The sequence below is a fragment of the Macrobrachium nipponense genome, chromosome 5 (genome assembly GCF_015104395.2).
Source record: "Macrobrachium nipponense isolate FS-2020 chromosome 5, ASM1510439v2, whole genome shotgun sequence".
Classification (NCBI taxonomy): Eukaryota; Metazoa; Arthropoda; class Malacostraca; order Decapoda; family Palaemonidae; genus Macrobrachium; species Macrobrachium nipponense.
This window is the reverse complement of record NC_061107.1, coordinates 143,610,219-143,629,017: the sequence shown is the minus strand read 5'-3', so window position 1 is coordinate 143,629,017 and position 18,799 is coordinate 143,610,219. Positions and strand designations below refer to the sequence as shown.

Sequence of the window (18,799 nt, the reverse complement as noted above, 5' to 3'; positions counted from 1 at the left end):
GCCTGAGAAGCTAACTTCATAAAAATGCTTACAGAAAAATTCTTACATAAAATTAATTACACAGAAGTGAGCCTGCAGACCTACCTTCAAAAATTCTTAGCATTAAAACATTAAATTCTTACAGAAGTAGCCTCAGCGACTTAAGAAATTCTTACAAAAGTAGCCTGAGCTACTTCAAAAAATCTTGCAGAAATTCTTACAGATATTCTGACAGAAGTAGCCCGAACTACTTCAAAAATTCTTACAGAACTGGATAGGATACAAAATGGAGTGATTGAAACCGCATTTTGGAAGCTTTGAATTCGACTATATTACAGGGTCCCACTTAGCTATTACTCACGACATCACAGTTGTTAAAAGAAGAAAGATGACTAAGGATAAGGAAGAACTAATATGGAGGTTTGAGCCAAGAGCAAAAGTATGAACGGGAAAGAGATCAGTAGAAGAAGATAACTGACACAGATTAAGAAAAATGTGTCTGTGTGATAGAAAACACAACCTTGTGGAACACCACTAGAGATGGTGATCCAGATGTGCTGCCAACACCAAAGGATACAAAAAATCAGAAAAAAAAGGTAAGTAAACTTTTTATATATGGAAAGAGTAAAGCTATCAACGGGAAACTTAACTAATGGAATTGCATACCACAATCAGCCAGATGCCTCTGTGATATCTAGAGCAGCGAAAACGCCTCTTGAGAATGGTGGCCATTGATGGATCTTTCTCTACAAAACCCATACAAGTCAAGAAGAATTGAAGTTACATAGGAAAGTGATAAGTAATTAAAGGTATACTAATCAGTCAGCTATCTTTAGAAGGGTCTGAAGTAGTCTGTTTCTAAGGGGACAAATAAGTGCAGGCCTTAATAACAAAAACAATAGACCTAAGTATGCACTGCCACTGCATAAATACGATCTGCTCCAATGACATACAGATCTTCAAGGATGTCAAAATATTATGCAAAGAAAAAAATAAAAAAAAAACTGGGAAGGAATAGGATTGGTGGTTTTTTTGTTAGATTCTATTCTTATAGAGTCAGTCTGTCATGTGTCTTCTTTTATTCTATTCATTTCATTTGATGCATTCGTCGTGTATTATGTGGAACCATTGGATTAGATAAAAGGACAGAGAGATATGTAATTAAGATTCTCTCTCTCTCTCTCTCTCTCTCTCGTCTCTCATCTCTCTCTCTCTATATATTATTAATTATATATATATATATATTATATCACATCAGGAAAACCATGAATATAAAGGAAGAGGTGTCCAATCAGAACGACAGTCATGTACACGTGTTTTTATTATTAAGAAACGTTTCATGTTGTCAACACACATCATCAGTCTGCAATTGAAATTCAAACATTAAAAAGTAAACTTAAAAATTACAATAGAAATTAAATAAACTTAAAAATTACAATAAAATTCAAAAAATAATCAGAACGCTAAAAAAAATAGGGAATGAGAAGAAAACTACCTATTCATAAAGAAGGGAAGAGCTGAGTGACTAAAAACGGTAAGGTCTGCATACAAACGCCTAACCTCTAATATAAGAATTCATGCAAAGAGTTGTAAGGTTACTATCGAAAAGAAACATTTTTCTATAATTGGCACCACAAAACAAACTACCCATCTAACTACCCTTGAGTCATTGTTTATTAAGCACCTTTCACCTAGTTTAAACTCCAACACCTCGTCATCTCCTCTCTCTCTGGCGTGAGGTTTACGTTGTATGCAGACCTTACCGTTTTTAGTCACTCAGCTCTTCCCTTCTTTATGAATAGGTAGTTTTCTCTCATTCCCTTTATTTTAGCGTTCTGATTATTTTTTTTTTTTGAATTTTTATTGTAATTTTAAGTTTATTTAATTTCTATTGTAATTTTAGTTTAGTTTTATGTGAATTGTTTCAATTGCAGACTGATGATGTGTTGTGACAACATGAAACGTTTCTAATAATTAAAAACACGTGTACATGACTGTCGTCTGATTGGCGACACCCTATCTTTATATATATATATACATATATGTGTGTGTGTGTGTGTATGTATGTATATATATATATATATATATATATATATATGTATATATATATATATATATATAATATAAATAAAGGTTTAAGCCACGAATGGAAAAATAAACAACGGAGTTTCTGCAAGATCTTTCGACTCGACGTCCTTACTCAGCAGTTTTATCTGTTAAGTAAAGGACGTTGAGTCGAAAGATCTTGCAGAAACTCCGTTGTTTATTTTTCTTTCTTTACGTGGCTTATACCTTTATTTATGGATTTTATCACGTTCCAAACTTTCGTGATTCAGTTTTATTTTATTATATATATATAGTTAATTATGATATATTATATATATAGATATATATAATATATATATATAATATATATATAATAAATATATATATAAACAGAATATACATACATATACATAAATATATTACATATATCTATATATATATAGCATGCATGTTTGGTTGCTTTCATAGCTATAATAAATTAAATACGTGTACATTTTTCAAACACAAATTCTTTCTTGCAGTGTGGCCACGTACTCATGAAAAAGGCACCGCTCTTTGGCACATATTCAACACACATCCGTTGTCCCAGAGGAACGCCCATCGTTTCTCTACCTCCCGCCCTCACGCCCCAACTAGCAGCGCCCATCAACTGTGCCCTGGCTACTATGGTCAATGCAATGTCGAAGATCCCGCCCGTTCCTAGCCCTGGGGAGCGAGGGGCGTCGGTTGCTCTGGTTCAGGTGTGTAGGAAAAAACATTCTCTTACTCGGGAAGATTTTTAGGTTATTGGTAAAGAAATTCGAACTAGAGAGAGAGAGAGAGTTATTAGATCAATAGTTTGAAATTGATGTTATTGCAGCATTCATTATCATTGTATCTAATGCACTATAGTAGATTCACATCAACTGTGCATTTTGATGTCTAGGCCAGTCCCTTATGACGCTCCTGAGTGGCTGTTGATAAGCCAATCACAGGGCTGGAAGTTCTCAGTCTCTCGAGAGAGTTTACATAGGCAGGATGTATGCTCCACCTCTCATGAGGGATACTTTTGAAAGACGTTTCCCTCAGGAGAGGTGGAACATAGATCCTACCCATGTGAGCTCTCGAGAGAGAATGAGAGTTTCCAGCTCTGTGATTGGCTTATCAACAGCCAATCAGGAGCGTCATAAGGGACTGGCCTAGACATCAAATGCTCGGTTGATGTGAATCGATTATAGTAGGTTCCTTTCCTATTAACAATACTTGCTTTCACTTAACCAATTGGATCCATTGACATTAACTTTGTATCTGCTTTGTTCATGGATAATTTCAGTAGGTTTACATATCCAAAACCTTCCATAATATTGGTTTGTAGACGAGGTTCAATTCCTTCTCGCAATCAGCAAGAACCATCAGACGGGGATCATGTTTAAATTTGATACACTGCGGCGATATTTGTTAGAACACAAATATTTTATCTGTGCAACTCCTGTCTTTTCTAAAACTTGCTTGTTCAGCTCTTGACATTTTAGTAATTTCCTTTCCAACCGATTGAGAGTAAGCAAATTGAATATATATATATTAATTACAACAGATGCATGTGTGGTGCCTCGTTGAATACCACATTTTCAGGTTGCCACCTGTTACCAGGCTTAGGTTCCTCATTCAGTATTCTGTAAAAACAGTCTAGCCAGTAGTATATAGTTGCGATTTCAATTAGAGGTCAAATCTTCTCTACAGTGATTCCATCATAGCCCAGTGCTTTCCATCTCCTAAGTTTGTTTATTGCTAAGTTTTTAATTTATTTTTTCACTTCAGAAACCGGGTACTATTCATTCATCAGTAACAGGGTACTATTCATTCATCAGTTCTTCAGATTCCGGTATATCAATCAAATCTTCTCCCTTCGTTGTTGTGCTACTTCTGAATGCTACCTATCTATTATACCAGGCTTTGTTTCTTCGTTCATTTTCCGTAAAAGTTTAGTTAATAGTAGACGAGTTGTCGTTTCAGTTTGACTTCAAACCCTCTCTGCAGTAAGTCCATCAAACTCCAGTATCTTTTATTTCCAAAATTTTTTCTTATACTCGTGGTCAGGTCTCCTTCGTATTCTGGCACATCACTCAAATTATCCCCCTTATATCTCTTATTCACGACCTCACAGAAATGTTACACCCAAGGCAAGTTTATTCAGAGCACTTGGAAAATAATAACATATGATTATTATGGCTATGATGGTACAAATGATGATCACGTGGAACTGATGATGCAGAAGGCGAGGATGTTAATATGGTAAAAATAACGATGATGATTATAATGTTTAAGGCCTTTATAATGATAAGGATTATGACCTTGGCGACAGTGGTAACAATGCTGCTGGTGTCGTGGGTTCAAGGAAATACATAAATTTTGCGTCGGCCATCAATCCGGTGGTCCGAAGTTCGATTCTCGGCTGGGCCATTGCGGAACCAGAGGAATTTATTTCTGGTGATAGAAATTCACTCCTCGATATAATGTGGTTCGGATCCCACAATAAACTGTAAGGCCTGTTGCCAGATAACCAATTGGTTCCTAGCCACGTAAAAATATCTAATCCTTCGGGCCAGCCCTACAAGAGCTGTTAATCAGCTCAGTGGTCTGGTAAAACTAAGATATACTAACTTGTGACGGCATGATGATCAGCGGTGATGATATGAATGATGACGATAACTCTGGATATAATGACATTATCAGACATCATCTGTAATCCCTCAGGGCGCAGGAATGCTCGGCCTTTACGGCATAGCTTTGCTGAAGGAGTCCGGCTTCTCCAAGATCTACTGCATCGACGTGAACCTTCCCAGACTGTCGAAGGCGGCGGAATTCGGAGCTATTCCCGTCCACCCAGACCAAGGTAGAGTATGATATTCTCACACAAAATTGGAAAAAAATCATAGCCATTGGTTGTGACGCCCTTGGGAGATTTAAATGTCGTTCTCGTTAGGTGTCACAAGTGACCTTTAATGGTAATATATACAGCAATCACAAAATGTCAGTGTCTTTGTCAACCTAAACATATATGAACAGTAAATGACTGAGCAATAGAATCGCGCTGTATACCCGGGTATTGATATAAACATATTACAGTTATCTTTTCTTTCGTAGCCTGGCCCTATGCAACGGAACCAAGTAAGTAATCTTGTTTTCACGAATCGTGATTCTTCTTCTTTGAAAAAAACTGAGAAAACTTTATCCGTTTGGATACGGCTGCTGTTTCTTTCTTTGACAACATCTTTGTTAGTTTTGGCGCTTTACCGTTATCTTGTATAGTTATTTATTCCTCTTTTATTTATTGCTCATTCATGTATTTTGCGTTTTATAATAAAATTTCGGTACAAATCTTTGTTTTCTCCATTTATTCATTATTACACTAATGCTCACGGGACGGGCACATTAATGATAATTTCTACTTTATTGTTTTATTGCAGGTATAGCAAAGCAACTATATTCATAGGAAATCATTGCATCTGTCACTGTTATGAAAAATTACAATTAATTCATCACCTCTGAGTCTTCCTTATACTTTCACATTCATGTTGCATCCCAACATTTTCTCACCCATTTATATCTTTGGCGTCTCATCTGCTGTGAATTATATGTTCATAGGCCTATTTTTCTCTTGGTATGTATAGAACTTAACGTTGTGGGTACAGGGTAGATCTGAATGAGAAAAACTTTCGAAGTTTTTCCAATTAATATCTATCTGTCCATTTAAAAAGTGAAGAACAGCAAGTCTTTTATAAATGAGGAGGACCTAATTTAAAAAGTGAGCTATGTACTTTAAGGCTTAAAGAGATGTGTATTATGAACGCTCTCTCTCTCTCTCTCTCTCTCTCTCTCTCTCTCTCTCTCTCTCTCTCTCTCTCTCTCTCTCTCTCTAATGGTGGAGAATTGAAGAGGAACTGTAGTTTGAGAACTTGCATGCAGTTGGTTAATGAAAACACTCAGGTCATATCGGCTGCAATGCTTCAATGACGAATTGGCATGTTGAATGTGCATGATTCAATAAATCTACAGGTAAGTGTACATGCTGCTACAGTGGGAAATTAATCTTTTGATTGCTAAATGAAAAAATTTACACCATAAGACTTAAGGGAGTTATTTGAAGAACCGCGAACAGTAGTAAAAAAATGACTGAACGAAAGTTGGGATGGAGTACATATATATATATATATATATATATATATATATATATATATATATATATATATATATATATATTATATGTGTGTGTGTGTGTGTACAAAAAGAATAACAAAATGGGTCCCTGGAGATTGCAAACGAACCAGGGGAAGGAAGAGAAGAAGATGGATAGACGAGCTAAGAAAATTTGCGGGTATAGACTGGCATAGAAAAGCCATAAACAGACGGGAGTGGAAGGACATGTCTGAGGCCTTTGTCCTGCAGTAGACAAGCAATGGCTGATGATATATATATATATATATATATATATATATATATATATATATATATATATATATATATGATATATATATATATTATATATATATATTATAATATATATACTATATAATATATATATATATATATATATATATATATATATATATATATATATATATATATATATATATATATATATATATGGTATAAAAGAGATCAAAATTGTATAAATATTTGTTGATCTTGAACTTCGAATAGAAATTGATGAGAAACACGCTGAGCAGTTAAATCACTGGGAATTTTCTCAGGTTCTCCATTTCTGAGGTTGCAATTAATATTAAGAGAATAATATATTAGTTGATGTCTAGATGTCTTTTTTTTTATTTATAAGAAACAACCCTGAGATGGCTAATAATTATACCATTCATTTATCTCCACCTATCAATTCTTTGCCTAAATTTATTCAAATAACAGAATTAAATCCACTATATTATTCTCTTCACTGTCCCTCAGAGGATGAATTGATTAAATTTACTAGACTCATATTCGTCCATATTCATATCCTGCTGCCACGTCAGATAACTCAAAACGATCCATTTACTTAGACGAAATAACCAATCGAAACTTTTATATGGCAACGTCTATTTTTTCTAATGTAGATCATTTGATTTTAATGAAAGAAATGTTTACATTCTCTGACCGCTTTCTTGACTTTCAGATGAAGAGGTCATTCGTCCTGACAGTGTTGACGTCGTTTTCGAAGTCTGTGGCAACAAGGACGTGAGTAATGACGAGTTCCAGCAGTGTTATGTCATTTCATTTTTAGAAAACTTAGAGACGCTTGATTGTGGAGGCAGGTGCCTTTTGAAATTACCTCTTTTCTTTTTTGACTTCGGCCTTTATTGACTCCATTCTTGTTAACGAATTTCATTATTTTTTTTTCTCTCTCTAAGCTAAATCGTCTTTCTTCTTGTGTTTATTCAGAGATGTCGCAAAACAAAATGGTTGATGGAAACCAAACGAATATGTAGTATATTATAGGTAATATAAGTTTTGGAAACATCACAACCTTCGCACTTGCGTAGAAATATACCTTTGGGAATACTTTAATAGTTATTATTACTTGTCTGTATTAGAGGATCCTACAAACAACAGCAGAGATTTCAATCTTAGACAACTATATTTTAGAAGTGACAGGTGCTTCGGAAGGATTTTTATTACCGTTGACCTTCAATCTCAAAACTTGGACGCTAACCTTCCTTCTGGAGGCATACAGAAAGGATTCGTTTGTGAATGCTGGTAATATCATGTTCTCAGTAGGAAATGGTTGAAATCTGTCTCCCCTACCAGTTGTCATGGTCTAAGAGGTTTTGACTTTACTGGTGAATCTGGCTGTGAGCAATTATAATTGAAGCCATGCATATTTCTGACACTTTCTTTAAATTCACTTATTTCCTTTTATAACCAGTACTGTGAGAAAATATTTTGATCTTGCTTCATATTCTTTGATGATTATAAATTAAATCTCAAGCGAACTGAAGTGGACTTTTGAGTAATCATTCACTTCTAAATGGGTCAGTTATACAAGGAAGTTGAGCCTATTGTTCCTTTAAATTGTAGTTTTGTAACCATTATAAATAAGTGAATTCCATCTCATTTGTTGAATTGCCGTATTACAGTCAAATCTTGCTCAGTGACAATTGCAGACGTGCTCACTTTAGGGAACATGAGACTTATAATCTTTGGAGAATCAATAGATCTGCTTTGACTTACTAGAATTGAATAGATCTGCTTTGACTTACTAGAATGATTACACCCAAATAAAAGCAGTGGCTCACCGCTTTCTACCGCTACTCAGGAGCGTACGAATATGTGGTACATGGCTACTCTCAAATCTGAACTTTTTGGTGCATGCTCAGCTTTTCCTCCTTTGCTGAAAATAATCGTCTGTTCACTAGTGTGCAGTTTGACTTCTGCATGGCTTGGGTATCGGTGATACCCTTCTTTCAATTTCTAGGTTCGTACAGTAATCAGTTAATTCTGGTCACGAAGTGAAAAATAGGATCAATCTCCCTTTTACTCACATTTGATCTCCTGTCTTTGTCTCAAAGAGAATCAGTGTATTATTCTTCCACTTTTTGGAGTAACGGCCAAGCCTTGTGCCTCTGCGTTGTCTAGGAGAGAGTCTTTGCCCTTAATACCTATAAACATTAACGATATATATAGTATCAACAGCAGCAACATTAAGCTTTAAAAATATTGCTCTAGAAAACAGACTGACCAATATTGAGAATGCCAGAGTAGTATCAAAAATGCTTGCACCACTTTGAAGTATACAAAATCAAGTGACTTGATTGTCATATTAAGTAACCTTAGTCTCACAATTTTGTTTACCTTTTCAGGGCTTGCCTCAAGGTGTTAGAGCACTTCGGGTAGGCGGGACTTACGTCCTCATCGGCCTTGTGCACAGAGATTCCAGGATGAACATTTTGGCGCAGACCGTCATCACGAAATGCCTCACGTTAATTGGCGAGTATCCCATTACGGTCGCGGATTATTATCGTCTTTCTCTCTAGATGTTGAATAAGTTTTTCAGAGGCCTTTTTTTCCACTTAAGATTAATAATGCTGCATCATGCATAAATACTACTTTTTTTTAGATTATAGATATTGAAGCTCTGTTTGCAAAAGAAAACATTTCTTACAACTGCCTTATTTTGCTGTGGCAATCTCAAGATTGGCGCTTCTGTTCTTAATGGTCTCTCCAGTGGCAGCCTTTCAAGCTGTTGGCCTTTCTAATCAATTAAGCAAGCAGGTTAACTAATGGTCAATACTGATACTACTACCAGGTGTGCATAACTACACGGGTAAGCACTTGGAAGAGGCCGTGAAGTTCCTCAGTCAGCATCACGACAGGTATCCATTTTCCTCGCTGATGGGACCAGTCTACCCGCTGACACAATTCAGGGTGAGATCTGGAGGGAACTCGCTTCTTACACCGTTACTCTGAGGCAATCAACAAACTGCATGTACATTTCTTTAGTCATGAAAGATCGGGTATCTTTTGCGTTATTTGTCCTTGTGGTCTGCGCTTTTCACAAACTTCATTGTTCAGAACCTAGTTAGAATTTTGTTTGGCATATCACTGGAATTTCTGATCACTTGAATGCCTATGTATTTAGATCCTGCCTATAAATTTGAATTTCACTGTACCTAACACTAGATTAAAAGTTCCAATTTTGTGTCTGTTGAGATTTTTTTATTTTATTTTTTTACAAAATAGGTCTAAAAACCATTTGCGTTAACAAGTGTGACGTCTGACCAATCCCTTGACTATGAGTTACGCTCATTAATATTCCAAACTTACGTATTCAGTTCATCTTTACTATCATTCCAGAAAGTATTTATTATTATTATTATTATTATTATTAGTAGTAGTAGTAGTAGTAGTAGAGTAGTAGTAGTAGTAGTAGTAATACTAAAATTTGATTAGGCTTAGTTACCAAATATCAAGATCTGAAGAGATGAAACTCAACCTGGAGTCTATTCGAGTCTTTCAGCAAATTTTGAGCAAACCACGAGTGATGCTAAACATATTTTTTGCTTTTCTTTGTTACTGATATCTTTAATCTATTTCAGAACGCCGTGGAAGCAGCAAAGTCTGGGCGCTTCTTCCGAGTGGGAATAAATCCGCAGTAGTAATAAATCTGAGTGGAAGTAAATAGTCTTGAATTATTGTTATTATACCATTACTAAATCAGAGGATTATATATAAATATCACATATAATAAAACGTTAAGACATACAGCACAGGTTTGTTGCACATTATCAAGCCTTTCCTTACATAATTAATAATAAGTAAATGCTGATGTACTCACGAAGACCATAAGACGATTCTCCTGAAGGAAATGATTACTAGAGGATCACTTCTCTATGATTATACTCATACATGGATGGGCACAATTTAGAAATGGCCTCCCGTCAAGGGCAAACAGACTCCACACGGTCGAGTTTAGCTCAACAAACTTTGTTCGATGTGACTCAGAAGCGGGAAATTCTTAACTTTTCCAAGACTTTTCCCGCGCTTTCTCCGCTTCTGACGTCACATCGTGCAAAGCTCGCCCGTATGGACGGGGCTTAAGAATCTCCTGGTTTAGAGGTACTATAATGATAAATTGACAATAGGAAACTGGAATGTAAGAAGACTGAGGCTAATTGAAAATGAATTCAAGAGACATTGGGAACGCACAGAACAGACAAAGATTAGTTCAAGAAATATGGGCTGAACATCCTAGTTGTTTGTGAATCATGATGCAAAGGAAAAGGTATAGCATAAATGAGCAGCCATGATCTTAACGCCAATTGAAGAAAAGCCACACTGACTCAAGAGCACTGTGCAGTTGATTACTACCAGCAAGATTTAAACCAAAACAGCGCAATATGAGTAATATAGTTTGCTAAGCACCAGCAAATAAACTTTCTGGAGATATAAAAGATGGATGTCATCTAAAACAGCAGTGTTATAGATGAAACAGAAACAAGATATATAAGGATTGCTGTCGGTAATATAATTGCAAAAGTTGGTAGGAACACTGACAGTATGGAGGATGTAACGTTTAAAGAAATGCAAGGGCTACAGTTTATCAGTTTTTGTGCTGCAGTTTAGTAACTGAGGGAACTCTTGAAAAAAAAAAGTGCACTTATTTATACATTTGAACAACTTCGGATAGTAATCAGAGAGAGAGAGAGAGAGAGAACACGGATGAATGTTGGGAGCCGTAAGCCCCTTCCACACGGGCGAGCTTGGCTCAACGAACTTTGCTCGCTGTAACGGTCACGTCAGAAACGCAGATAGATCGGGAAAATTTCTAACTTCCCCCGCTTCTGACGTCACTTCGAACACAGTTCGTCGAGCAAAGCCGGACGGAGTTATAGAAGTACAGATGTTAGCAGTGATCACTAATTCATCACTGCCGCTTTGAAGCTGCGATTAGAATCACCCAACAAAAAAAAGTCTATAGAGTGGTTAGGTTTGATATGGCAAAGCTTGTGAAAGACGAACAATAAATGGCTTTCGAAGTTGAATATGAAAATAGACTTGCAGTTCAAGAAACCATATACCTTGATAGTAACAGACAATTAATATAGGCTTGTTCAACATCTGTCTGCTAGAGCAGATGTACCAGGGTATGAGGGCAACAAAACGGAGGTAGGCCTATTGGTTACTGAATACAATAAAGTATGCAGACAAGAGCAAAGAATAGTATAAGCAGACATTTCAGGGAAATGATGTAGAATGCAGAGTAGAGCATGCTGAGCACTCAAGTGCAGATAGTGAAATTAGATCAACATCAAGAAGAGATAACGAGAGTATTTGGTTAATGAAATGTCCATGGGTGAACAAAAACTAAGGGAAAAAATACCTTTCGATAAGAGGGATGGGACACTAATAATCCCAGATGAAGAGATAAGACAGCGCTGGATTGTTTATTTTCATGAGTCATGAAGGACTAATCTTATGATATACCAGAAGCTGGCGAGGAACTGAAAGTTCTTAGGAATTTACTACAGCTTTTGAAGTGGAATCAATAATAGATAAAATTAGGAGATGGAAAACAAGTCATGATGGAATCACTGCAAGATTATTTGAGCTGTAACCGAAGTGACAACTCCTAAGCCCACAAGACACTTTTGCAGAACATGAAAAAGAAATCAGATTCCCATTTTCGAGAATTAAAAGTTAAAGCTAAGGTATAAAACAAAAAGTCGATCTGACTGAATAAAGTAACTGCATTCACATCAGCTGTAGCGAAAATATCCAGTGTGCTTTTTCACGATGAGCTGGAGAAAGAAAACAACTCATAGATAAACAGCACTACGAGAAAGCATTCGACGAGGTCCACAGACCAATGCTATGGAAGGTTTTGCATCGTTGTGGCATGCTGGTAAAATACGTAAAGTTAATTGAAGTTATCCATAAACACAGCAGGTGTAAAATTAATGCCGTTGGGGTCTTGTCAAGAGAAATTTCTATTTAACCTTCGTATAAATTTTGTAATGAAATTAGTGGCTTTAGATGGAAGGTTTAGACTGGAGTAACGATAGAAATGGGACAGACTTAGAATATGTAGAGGATCTTCTTTTAATCAGCAAAACACCGAAAGATCTACGAAGCTTGCATGACAGAGTGCATCATATATGTTGGGAGAGAAGGGACTTACAATAAATCTAAGAAACAGATGAAACGCAGAGCATAAAAAAACAATGAAATGACATTAGATGGAGAAAGGGTCAGAGGTCGAATCTTTCACCTATTTAGGAATAATGTTATCCAGTGCCGCTTTATTTGAGTCAGAGTTTCGTGGAAGACTGACAAGGTAAATCAAACAATTTCTGAAATCAAGTATGCTGGAATTACATAGTATATAAACATACAATCCCACTGATTGTAAGGATAGTGTTTCTTTCCTGGTAATACCATCACTTCTCTATTTCTCGTCTATTCCAATGACGGTTATTCATGGCTTTCTCTTCTCTCTCTCTCTCTCTCTCTCTCTCTCTCTCTCTCTCTCTCTCTCTCTCTCTCTCTCTCATCCTTGTACTGCCATCCATGCAAATTCCCCACATTTTATATTCTAAACTTCTCTCTTAAAATGTTTACAGTTTGCCTCATTTTTTCAATTTGCTTTGCCTCTCTCTCTCTCTCTCTCTCTCTCTCTCTCTCTCTCTCTCTCTCTCTCTCTCTCTCTTAGCGGTTGTTGCAGATCTATTATGCTCCTCCTTTCTTAACTCATGATATTTTCCTCTTCTTCCTCACATTTTTTAAAACAAGTATCTTCTCGATTTCTTCTTCTGCCAACTGATTGTAAGTTAATCTCTCTAGACTTTTACTTTTCAGCTGCAGGTGACCTATACGTTTATAGACAACTCTTGCTGTTCATTACTTTCTTTCAGATTGGTAATGACTCTTATTTGATCACTTATATATTCAATTGCTTTAATTAATTCTTCACTTACACGATTCTTCCTTCAGAAATTTCTTGAAGGTAGCCACCTTTTCTATATGGATATTTAGTTTTTCGGGGGGTGGGGGTCGTTTTTCCCAAAACTGGACCTATATACAAGATGGAAAACTTAAAATGTTATTTTAGTTGTATTAAGAAAAAAAATTGGGTATGCGGTCTATGCCCTTCTATTCAAAGTACTGACTTTGGCTAACAGAATTTTACTTAAAATCACTTACAAATATAGTGGCATAACATATTCCTATTATCACACTTGTATTTCCCACTACTAAAGAAATGTTAATGTTTCATTAAAAAAAAATGTTTAAAAAAGGCCAAATAAACAAAAGATTGTTATTTATTATTTTGTAAGTACAGGTCAATGAAAAGGATAGTCACAGAAAATATGGACTTCCAGAAATTTGCCCCCCGCCCCACCCCTTGGTACAGGCCTGTTCATATATATCTTTTTTTCATTCGCTTACTTTCCCCAATTTTTTTTTCAGCCCACGAATCCCAGATGTCCACTTGTCTATTAAAGCCTAATTTCACAAGTAGGTACTTTGAGTTTGCTGTCTCGCTCTTCTACTATTTCCCCCCTTTTCATTAGCTTCTTTGTTTCTACACAGTCATTGTATTGTTTAAGAGAAGCAGAATTGTGTAAACCCACTGAAATCACTTACACCGACAGGTAACTTGAAACAACGAAGATTATGGTGCAATATGGAAAACCCAGCTACACTGCATATGATAGATACCTCATCTGCCATAGAAGCCTCTTCTAACCACACAGTGAATATGAACAACAGGGTACTTTACCTATATACCTATAGCATGCTCTACACAGTAATAGGAATAATCCCCAAATGTGAAAACAGTCCTCGGATCAATATGAAAACTAGAAAGCCCCTGGGATTGCAAAAATTAGAGTGCGTGTGTCTGTAGTAGCCATATCAAGAATAGAACGTGGCCTGACAGCCAATTCTTATTTTACATTTGTCTGGCTAGAGAGGAAATTAAGAATGGGATGAAAGTTATCAAAAGTATGTGGTACTGTAAAGAAAATAAACGCATATCGACGTATGCTGTAACTTCAAACGAAAAGTAAAATGAGCGTGAGAGCCGTTTCAGAGATAACACCCATGTTACTACTATATGGCAGACGCATTTGCCGAAATTACTGTTAGCTACAGTCGTATTCAAGACCATTGTTTGAGCAAAGCAGATGGCAAATATGGCTAATGCAGTCATCAATAAAAGCTGTAGCAGGGTAAAAATAGGAAAATTGTACTGGAAAGGACTAGCGATGCCTTCATTCATGTATGCAATGGAAGTCATGAAACTTGACAGGAAAACAATAAATGAATTGCAGAAGATAGATAATAAAGTATACAGAGCAATATTGAAAGCGCCAAGTTACACAGCAAGTTGTGCGTTAAGATCTTGAAATAGGGCCTCTTCCTGCCATCTAGAGATATGAAGAATAAACTTTTCTACCTGAAACATACACTGAAGAATGGTGGAAATAGGCTCCTATATGAGATAACAATGGATCAGTATGAAAAAAAAAACCTGGATAATGCAAGTAAAAGAGTATATGAAAGAACTAAATATAAACTTAAGTAAAATTGAAGCAGTTAAAGACAAACAGTTAAGAGAAATAATAAACAATTGGGACAGAAAAATATGGCAGAAAGAAATGAATGAAAAGTCAACATTAAGAATCTACAGAAAATATAAAGAAAACATAAGAGAAGAAATCTGGTATGATAACACTGAAAAAACAATGCTGATCAGTAGGGCAGACTAGGTATACTAGGATTAAATGATAGAAAATAGGATAAAAGGAGAAGATACAAAATGTTTATACTGTGAGGAACAAAATGAAAATTTAGAACATTTCTTACTTTACTGTCCAGCATACAATGAAATTAGAAATAGATATAGCTTTATGCAGCAACCATATCAAGAAAATAAAGAGGAATTAGTAGCAAATATAATCTTATTGGTAGTACTAATGAGGGAGGAAGTGGAGAATCGGAAAGATTTTATAAAAGAAATGTGGTATTTCAGAGAGAAGAAGCTCAAGCAAACACAAACAAAGGAGGAATAAAAGAAGCAAGGGAGCCGTTTCAAAGGCATATCCTACCCACTACTACTACTGTGTGTCCTAGCGTGCTCGTTTGTCTTTGCAAGGAATTTTATTGCATTAACCACAATTCATCGTGCGCTAGTGCGTAAAAATGGGCCAGTTCACTAGTATATGAGCGGATGCATTCGATACGATAGGTTTGTGTCCTCGGGAATTAAAGTTACCTGTCATTTAATGTCCATGAAGAGAAGCTTTACTACTGCAGGAGAACATTGGCGTTTTTCAAAGAGACCCAGAAAGACATTTCCGAGAGAGAATACCTAGTATCGTCAGGATGAGGTGCAAAAGTTTAGAAGCCGGGGGAGGGAAAGCTAGTGCTGCTACTGCTGCTGCTTCCATTGCTGACAGCGGTCCTGCCCAAAATGAACATATAGGGGCGGAAACATCCGCAAACTTCGCAGTTCTCCGTTCCCCTTTAACGTCACCAATAGATCCCAAGGAATACAGGTTAGTTTTAAAGCTAAAAGTGAATTCCAGCTGACAGGGCCAGTAAGAGCACCGTGGGGCCCCGTTTTTAGTTACTAGTATTCAGCCCCTCGGGATGAACGTAAAAACTTAGCTACTAAGGTAAAACACCGCATGGTACAGGGGTGGACCATTTACGATCAATGTGTACCACCCCAAAAAAAGTACATTATAGCTAACGCGCCCTGACACCGGAGATGGGCATCAGTCGCGACTTGTTGTTGGTGAGAAACGGAGCTAAAGACTTCTACTTTCTTTTCGAAGTAAGTATTTTCTCCAAAGTTAGAAATTAAGGCCAAATTTTAAGATTTAAACAAAGGGTAGTGAAAAGGGTGTACACGGCAGTCCAAATCTCACCAAAACGCTTTCAACATTTTTACTTAGGGTAAAACATCACGGCAGGCCAAGCAGGCCACCTACAATCAACACTTGCCACCCTCCGAAAAAGTACATTATAACGCGTCCTGACACCGGATATGGGCATCAGTCGCGACTTGTTGTTGGTGAGAAACGGAGCTAAAGACCTCTACTCTCCTTTCGAAGTAAGTATTTTCTCCAAAGTTAGAAATTAAGGCCAAATTTTAAGATTTAACAGAGGGTAGTTGAAAAGGGTGTCCACGGCAGTGGAAATCTCACCAAAACGCGTTCAACATTTTTACTTACAACTCGAAATATTTAGAAGATTGATGCCATCTCGATGTTTACGGAGCCGCTTGTGTCAATAAACTAACCATTTCCTGTGATAAATCCGCACACCACTTGTACCCACAGACGCTGGGGCACTTTCATCTCAACAATCGAAACACGGTTTCTCACCAGCAAACAAGTTAGAGTAAACAACTGTTTTGGTAGAAGATGACGAGAAGCGTGTTCTTAGATAATTTTTTAAATAAATAGTAAAACATCAATATTTTACATATTTATGATGATTAATTTGAAAATATTCGTTAAGTAATTATTTTTCGGAATTAGAACGTTCTTTTAAGTCCTGTATTATGACGTCACGACATCTTGACTTTCGTACCTATTGTAAATAATTGCTATACTCAACTGTCTTGCAGAACAGTTTACCAGTTATTCATGCAGATTGTTATCAGCTATTCATGTAATTGTTATAATCGTAATGCGCATATATATCTTTATTATTTACTTTTTGGATATATGAAGATGTTTTACTGCCGGATTACCGCTGTAGTGTGACGCAATCGTTTTCGGTCCCTGGGCCTCTGTCTGTTTTCGCACCATAAGAAATTATGGGCCGTTTAATTTGCAATGAATTTCAGAAAAGTCGTTAAAAAGATGAAAGTTACCATTGAGGGGCATATGTTTTGATTAAGAAAAATACAAATTTATTCAATAGCTAGCTTGTAAAAAATACTGGATTACAAAAAACTTGATGACAACTAAGCAGCATACCTACTAGTGTTTTCAGAGACAGTGCAAGCACGTTTTTTGGGCAATACCTATTTCTGTAACGAACACTCGTATCAGAACGAGATTTTGCTATAGTGCATTACACCCAGTGCCGTAACTTGTAAGGGTATCGTGAGACAAAAACTCCATTATGCAGAAATGGATACGAACATGCGTATAAAGCTCCACCTACCCTCTCCCCCCCACCGCCACCCTTTTCCTCCGTTCGTTCCTTCGCCTCTCTCTCTCTCTCTCTCTCTCTCTCTCTCTCTCTCTCTCTCTCTCTCTCTCTCTCTCTCTCTGTTGCCATTCGGTATGTGTTGACCCTCCAAACTGGGTATAAGACTACACACAAAACGTTGAAATTGGTGAAATTAGGCTATGTATTGGAAGTATAGCTATATACATAAATATTAATGCAATTTTATCATTTTTGCATTACTATGACAACTAGAATTCATGGAAACAGTTTATAATAATGAAACGGCGTATGTGTGAAGCCTCCACTAATGTGGCAACGATGATTTTGCCATTCTTAGCATGCAAACATTAAAGCATGCAAACATTAAAGGTTACATTTATTTCTGGCATACGGTTAGTAAAGAAATTCAAAATACTAATATAGACTGAAATCAATGAAAAGTGCTAGCAAAAACAAAAAAGCAAAAAAAAAAAAATATATGTATATAATTCAGTTATCCGTAGTCGTTCCTCTATGCACTTATCCGTAGTCGTTCCTCTATGGTTTTCGGCAGCCAGATGTACGAAAACGTTAGAAACATTTGATTGTATCTACTTTAGAAATATCTGTAATTTTTTGGGGTAATTTGGTTGCAAAAAAGGGATAATATACATAAATTAAATTAAAATTTTTAAATAAAGTAAATTTGAACTAAATAACGAGTAAACAATTTAGGGAATAAAACTTTGCAGTTGTTCCGATACGTAATACAAACCATCGGTCCTTTAACAATAGGAAGTAGCTAGCGGCAGCTGGAACGGTCGTAAGCTTCGAACAAGGGGACAAAGGTAGTTAACTGCTTGTCCGACAGTCGCGCGGCTGGGAGGTAAACAAATCACTTTTGCTTTCGGCCGCGTCTGTGAAGGACGTGTTCGTCATCGCTCTCTGCCCGCTTCATCGTCGTATGCTTTGTTATATGTAGTTTTCTACTAATGGTTGTTTGACTTGAAAATGAAACTGAAAGTACACTGTTTTCATTTTCATTACTAATTATGAACCAACATGGAGCTATCGCCGTAGATGCGGCAATTTCCTCTCTTTTCATGAATTGAACCCTTGAATTATGTCTCGGTGCTGA

The 18,799-nt window shown here is 36.5% G+C and overlaps 2 protein-coding genes across 6 annotated transcripts in view; both read left to right on the top strand.

The window, feature by feature from the left end:
• The window catches only part of LOC135215697 (5-exo-hydroxycamphor dehydrogenase-like), an 88,555-nt gene extending 78,302 nt beyond the window's left edge, over positions 1–10,253 (top strand). For 4 of the 5 annotated variants that reach the window (XM_064250648.1, XM_064250652.1, XM_064250651.1 and 1 more), the window contains exons 5-11: positions 2,547–2,765; positions 4,759–4,897; positions 5,149–5,172; positions 7,166–7,227; positions 8,850–8,976; positions 9,296–9,414; positions 10,086–10,253. In XM_064250648.1, coding sequence (XP_064106718.1) covers positions 2,547–2,765; positions 4,759–4,897; positions 5,149–5,172; positions 7,166–7,227; positions 8,850–8,976; positions 9,296–9,414; positions 10,086–10,145 — 750 coding nt within the window. In that variant the 3' untranslated portion in view covers positions 10,146–10,253. The remainder of the gene's footprint in view (positions 1–2,546; positions 2,766–4,758; positions 4,898–5,148; positions 5,173–7,165; positions 7,228–8,849; positions 8,977–9,295; positions 9,415–10,085) is intronic. The other variant, XM_064250653.1, reaches the window with a different exon arrangement.
• Positions 10,254–15,595: 5,342 nt separating this feature from the next.
• The window catches only part of LOC135215695 (nucleolin-like), a 109,350-nt gene continuing 106,146 nt past the window's right edge, over positions 15,596–18,799 (top strand). Inside the window, exon 1 of the mRNA XM_064250645.1 lies at positions 15,596–16,049. Coding sequence (XP_064106715.1) covers positions 15,877–16,049 — 173 coding nt within the window. The 5' untranslated portion in view covers positions 15,596–15,876. The remainder of the gene's footprint in view (positions 16,050–18,799) is intronic.